The sequence below is a fragment of the Lissotriton vulgaris genome, chromosome 7, assembly GCF_964263255.1.
Source record: "Lissotriton vulgaris chromosome 7, aLisVul1.2, whole genome shotgun sequence".
Classification (NCBI taxonomy): domain Eukaryota; kingdom Metazoa; phylum Chordata; class Amphibia; order Caudata; family Salamandridae; genus Lissotriton; species Lissotriton vulgaris.
Genome location: NC_141695.1, coordinates 565,812,448 through 565,818,959, shown reverse-complemented (window position 1 = coordinate 565,818,959; position 6,512 = coordinate 565,812,448). Strand labels below are relative to the sequence as shown.

General features: G+C 51.2%; 1 protein-coding gene across 1 annotated transcript in view; it reads left to right on the top strand.

Annotated features, from left to right (window-relative positions):
- Positions 1–5,545: 5,545 nt before the first annotated feature.
- LOC147702035 (uncharacterized) overlaps positions 5,546–6,512 on the top strand; it is a 112,360-nt gene continuing 111,393 nt past the window's right edge. Inside the window, exon 1 of the mRNA XM_086929396.1 lies at positions 5,546–5,747. Within this exon, the coding sequence (XP_086785522.1) occupies positions 5,546–5,747 (202 nt within the window). The remainder of the gene's footprint in view (positions 5,748–6,512) is intronic.

The following is a 6,512-nucleotide window of genomic DNA, read 5'->3' as shown; positions in this document are numbered from 1 at the left end:
TCTTGGCCTTTAAAGCCAAAAAAGCGGAGATAAACCCCCTTGATAATATGCCCCCCAGTTATTTTCCAATCCTGAATTTCAATTAAGGAACAGTCCGTTTTCACTCTTTAATTTGTATTTGAGAAATGGATTGATTGGCTTTTGTAATTTGATCATGAACAATGTGTCGGAGAGTTCTTCATTCAAAAGAGAAAGATCGCTTTGTAATATTTAGGAGACCCAGAACCCGGCCCAAACTCGAAGAAACCGGGAGTTTACGTTTCAATATATACATGTATATATTCAGTGGACATCAATACACAGCAACCCCAGTTGTGCTCAATTACCTTATGCAACTACTGGACTCAGCCTGTGATGAACACTACGTGTTGCCCTTGGTAGGAACTTACTTGAGGGACCTGGTTTGGAACGGCTTGCTATTTGATACAGTACATTTGTTTCATGCCCACTTTGGGAAGAGTTACGGACTGGGCAAGGTCATCGCTTCAAATCTCTAAATTTCACATTCTACATCCGGGGATGGTGCCTTGTTGGCAATACGGTATCACAGCGGCAGCTACCAAATAGTAATGAAATCAGTAGGTGGCCCTAACATCTAGCATATGGGAGGTCCTCTTGATCTAAAAGAAACCTGTTAGTGATGTTGTAAGGGTGGAACACATGGCTCAGGGCGAAGGTTGCAAGGAGGCTTACTGGGCTCGGTAACCAGACCACTGTGGGGTCGTAGCACGACCAGGGGTGTGTTCTGCTGTCACAGGTTGAGAAGAGGAAATAGAGACTTGGACCTAGGGCACCAATTCGATCTGGGACGAGGTTCTTCGAAAGCAGGTGTGCCACCACCCCAGGTGTCCTGTGCGCAAGAGGGGCAGTTCCGGGCATCACGCCCCCGGGTAGGGAGGGCAGTGCTCTCCCTAGGGTCAGCTGCTGCTTGGGGGGGGCCTTTGGGGTGCACCTTGTGATGACACCATGGGTCAGTAAGTGGCGCGTGCAGTATGAGGCGAGGCCGGATCAAGACAGCTCACCCCGTCAGAAGGGTTATGGATCGTGCAAGGCGTAGTTTGCTTGCGCCCATCTCCTGTACTTACGGTGCCAGGCGGTTCAGACTGACTGTGATATTTATCATACTTTTCTCCATCTGAGCTACGTCAGGCTCTTTCCTTACCAGGCACTTGGACTCCCAAATTATTGTATATATGTCTGTTGCACACATGCACACTCCAAGATTGGGAATATCTCACATATATCTCACATAAACAGCCTTAAACGAGGGCTTCTTAGAGTCCTTGCTGGCCTAATGGGCGGAATCAATGATAGCGGGTCTTCCTTATCTTCATGGTTATTGCTAGTAAGAAAGTGTCATTCTAAGTCTGTTAAAGGTCACTCATAGTGCACCGAAAGGATGGATAGGTCACACATGGCAGTTGAAACTTGGCAGCCATGAAGGAGGGCGGTTAGTTTATTTAATTTGACGCAACTAAGATGCATGGACTAGGACAACAGACAGGCTTGTTGTAGAGGTAGTGCTCCTTTTCTAGTAAATATAGTGAGGCAATGGTATAGCGGGAAAATACCAGGCAATCTTCAGCTGATTGCCTGAGCATGCTGGGTAGCCCTGTGGATTAGTTGGGCCTGCATAATCCCTCGTATACCTCCCAATTTCTGGCCCACGCTGAGACATTAACTTAACTTGTAATACAGAATCACCAGTGTCTTATACGCAGGCCCATTGGCACTAAGGATGCTTAGGCAATTTGCACAGAATCTGGGCCTGCTTTAGCCGCACATACTTCTTCGAGTCTGACCCCACTAAGACCATTAAGATGGCGCCGCGTCAGGTCTGGCTGATACAACAAAGCCCCTAACTGGCTTAATCTCACTGGACCCAGGTTGGTGCGTTAAGGGCCAAGTAGGCGTTCGGCTTGGCTGACTTCTTTTGAAGGGTCCCAAGGTTGGCAGGCAATCTTAACAGTTAAAATTCATCAGCTAGGGTTGACACGCAGGGGAGGTTGCACAACATGTAGATACAGTTGTATAGGGTGCTTGTTAAAAGCTTCATAGGGTATAATGAAGGACAGGCAAAGGGGGACGACTTGGCAAGTTTTAAACATGAGGAGATACTCTACATAGTGTTAAAAGGGATGCTGCCTAAACAAATCGCAATCTGGCCTTATATGCATGATGGAAATGCTTGCGGCTAGGCAGAGGGATGTCCAACTAATATAATATGTATGGGGGCAAGCATGCACCAAGAGATGGATCCTCGAGATCATCCAACACAGCCAAAAAGACCCACCCTATAGCCAGGCTTTCATGGGCTGAGCGACATGCAGGTGAGGGGAACATGGGGTCAGAGCATAGGTTGCTACAACGATTAAAGAAGGAGTGCGGTGGCATTCCCACGGCTCAAGAAGTGGCAAGTATTCGTTCTTGGAGTTCCCCCCTCTTACACAGCGGTTACACTGGTGACACCCGTGCACATGTCACATATCACATGGTAAGATAGTCACCAAAAGGCGGGAACTAGCTATTGACATGCCTTGACAGGACAGGGCTAGCCACTCACAATAACAGGCAACTCTAAGGAAGATATATGTTACCAACACTGGCTGGGGGTGCAGGGCCCATATGCAATTCACCTAAGCTGCATCAGGCTGTCCGATGTCTTTGAGGGAAGGGGAAGGGCATTAAAGGGCCATAGTGTTTGACGCAGTATTTGCGGGGATATAGAAAGGTCCCAGCGGATCCACCAAAGGGACTACAGCGAAGCAGGTGACACAGAATCTGGTAGTCTGACACCATTACCGGTGGAAATATCAAGGCACTCACAGGTGGACAATTGGGACCGGGAAGCGGTGACCGGTCGAAGGTTCAGCAAGCAGGGTAGGCTGCGTAAGTTGGCCCTTCTCGAAAGTTTGAAGCGGAGATGTTTGGGGTCAATCAGGCATGCACTGATACAGGCGAGAGTGGAAGGTTATTATGGGAAAGATTGTGTGCACTTGTCCAAGATGGGATGAATATGTTCTCCTTGATGTGCAGGATGCACTTAAAGCTGCAGGATGCAAATTGGGAACTCTGAGGTGGGGGGCTCTGTCATCAACGATAGCCTCCTCCAGAGCTGTGGCGGAGTTACAGGGCGATCTGGAGGCAGACGGGTACAGTGAGGGTACCTCTGCGGCAGACTGGTACTGTAAGGGTACCTCTGCCTGGCAAAGTAAGGGCGCCTGAGCCAAAGACCAGGAGCCGCAGGGAGGTTCCGGGAAAACTGTGATAGCACCCCATTAGTCCTTCGGGCGGTCGGGGGACCTGAATAACCGGGGGTGTGCCATATCACGCTCCGCCCTGAAGGGGCGGGAGTATAAGACATGACCAAGTGATCCGGAAGGGGATCTGCAAAGGTGCTGCACTGTCCGGGCGTCGACCCACCGTGCCCGCTGGCTCATAAGGCAGGCGGGGCAGCGAGGGGCTGCCTGCCCTGGATCACCCGTAAGATAATCCACTAAAACGTTATATTCTTGTTGTATGAAAATAAACCTGCAGCAGTTCTTTAACCATAAACAATGTGTCCGGTGTAATCATTATATGGGCAAATGCAAAATGTGCAAGGGGGAGCGGATGACGGTGTGGGCACTATGCCGCTGCCCGCGTCCCCCACAAGGGGACATCAGCAGGGCAGCCCCCTTAGTGCCCATTAGTCTAAGCCCCCCCATCTTAGTCCCCATGGAGGGGGAGGCTCGGGCAGTTCACCAGCCCCTCCCCTGGCCGGGTGCACCAGTGACGTGCATCCGGGGGAGGGCACGTTTGGGGGCGGGCAGGTATTTAGGCCCCTGCCGCCCAGGATGCGACCTCTTTGTCTGTCGTTTTTGCCCTGCCTGCCATGCTTCACCCTCCCTATCCTCGTACCCAGCAGCTGGACAGGCGGCATGCAATTTGGATGTTTTAATGTTTCCTTTTGTGTTGCAGGTGGAGTTACAGGGCGATTTGGAGACAGACGGGTACAGTAAGGGTACCTCTGCGGCAGACTGGTACAGTAAGGGTACCTCTGCCTGGCACAGTAAGGGTGCCTAAGCCAAAGACCTGGAGCCGCAGGGAGGTTCCGGGAAAACAGCGATGGCGTCCCGTTAGTCCTTCGGGCGGTTGGGGGGCCTGACCAACCGGGGGTGTGCCATACCATGCTCCGCCCTGAAAGGGGCGGGAGTATAAGACATGATCACGTGATCCGGAAGGGGATCTGCAAAGATGCTGCACTGTCCGGCCATCGACCCACCGTGCCAGCTGGCTCATAAGGCGGGCGGGGCAGCAAGGGGCTGCCTGCCCTGAACCGCCCATAAGATAACCCACTAAAACGTCATACTCTTGTTGTATGAAAATAAACCTGCAGCAGTTCTTTACCCATAAACAATGTGTCCGGTGTAATCATTATATGGGCAAATGAAAAATGCGCAAGGGGGAGCGGATGACAGTGTGGGCACTATGGCCGAGAGTAGCTGAGCGCGCTGCCTGACCCAGAAGAACCAGAAGAACAGGTGGAGCAGGCAGCAGTGGAAGGGGAGTACACTGCTCGAGAGCAATCTAAATGAGGAATCAGGACAACGGCGGGACCGGAGTGTGCCGGACCAGGCGGAGCAGGCAGTGGTGGAAAGAGAAAGGGTCCTGGGGCATCCAGGCTTGTGTGGCACAGGGCAGTGGCAAACAGGTCTGGCTGGGGCATGGGGCCAGGTGGACCCCCTTTTAACGGGTGACCATGGCAGAAAGTACAGCATCACTGCCTGGCCCCGCTCAGCCTTGGTTAGGCACAGGGTGAGCCAAGGAGACTGGGTCCAGGAGTAACTGCAGGGGGGGGGAGGTCACAGCCAGCTGCGCAGGAGGTAATTACAGAAGGGCAAGCCAGTGTGCCCAAACCAACAGGGGTCAGGCAGGATGGCTGGTGAGACAGAGGCGGGAACAGTTAAGGAGCACATTACAACAGGGAGTAGTGCAATTATAGCAGTTGGAGGGGAAGGGAAACGGGCCAGCGAATATTTAAGGACCTCATTAGGGGACCCGCCGGCCATTGCCAGACGAAACGGTTTAGCCAGCCTTTTCCCATTAAATGTAAAGGAAAGGATCTGGCGCAAAGATTACATTGACATTTTTTCACTACTGGAGGTGCCCCAGGCAGGTTTCAACCTTGCAGCGCAGGATAAGAAAGAGGAGGAAAGAAAGGGAAAAATGAGGCAATGGGTGGAGCAAAATATTGAGAAATGGCTCCGGGCATTTGCAACATTAGCCAGTGTATTTGTGGAAAAATTTCCCTAGAGCATGGCAACACTGTTCCTACATGAACAGAAGGTGCACTAGGCTCAACAAAAGTACCAAGGTGACGCCTCGCTCCGCTATGACAAGGATTTTAGGTTAAAAATGCAAATGTGGCCATGCATTAACTGGGATCATCAGGATGTAGAGGGGTAAACTATGCATATGGTAGTAGCCAGGGAAGGAGTAGGGAGCAGGGAGACGCCCTTTCATGGAAGCGGGCAAAAAGGGAGGCAGGAAGGGATTCTCCAATATGGTATACAGAAGACATTTACAGGCAGAAGGGCGGAAAAAGGATGCAACACCGCCTGTTGGAAATATAACAAGGATGAAGGCAAGTGGGGACAGTCGTACAAGTTCAAGCATGCCTGTAGCAACTGTGGGGGGGCACACCCAGCCATCTAGTGCAGACAACCAAAAGGGCAATGGGAGTGAAAGAATGCAGGTAATAAAAAGTAAGGAAGCGGGAGCACCGACTTCGGTAACAGGAGGAGAATTTACCAGGCACCTACCCGCACCTATCAAAACTTTGACCTTGTTAATATTGCTAAATGACTACTTCAGGCCAGGGGATAAGCAGTTGCTAGGAGAGGAGTTTTTAAAGGACTTTAGGATCCCCTACCAAGGCCCCAGGAGTCCACAAACTAGCCAAAACTTGAAGTCAGTCAAGGAGAACCAGATAGGAGCCAGGAAGAAGGTTGACCGGGAGGTCTACCAAAGGAGTGGCCAGCCCCTTTGAAGAACCCCACATAACAGTTTTTTATTGGTTTCAGCCTTAGGGTTGGTGCCTAAGAAGGATCCCGGGCAATTTAGATTAATCCCCCATCTATCATACCCAGCTGGGGAATCAGTGAATGATGGTCTGGAGCAGGATAGCTGTGTGGGATCCTATGACACCATTGAGGACACCATAGACTGAATCAGGGCAAGTGGGAAAGGGTCCATGCTAGCTAAAGCAGACATTGAATCTGCTTTCGGCCTGCTACCCGTGCACCCAGAGAGCTACCACCTGCTAGGCTTCAAGCTGGTTGATGAGTACTATTACGACAGGTGCTTACCGATGGGTTGCACCATCTCATGTGTGTATTTTGAGGCCTTTAGCACCTTCCTCAAATGGATCGTAGGGGTGCGCCACCCAGCCTGGTGGCGGGTAAACTACCTAGATGATTTCCTGCTTATAGGGGAACCAGGGACCACAGAGTGTGCAGAGCTACTAAATC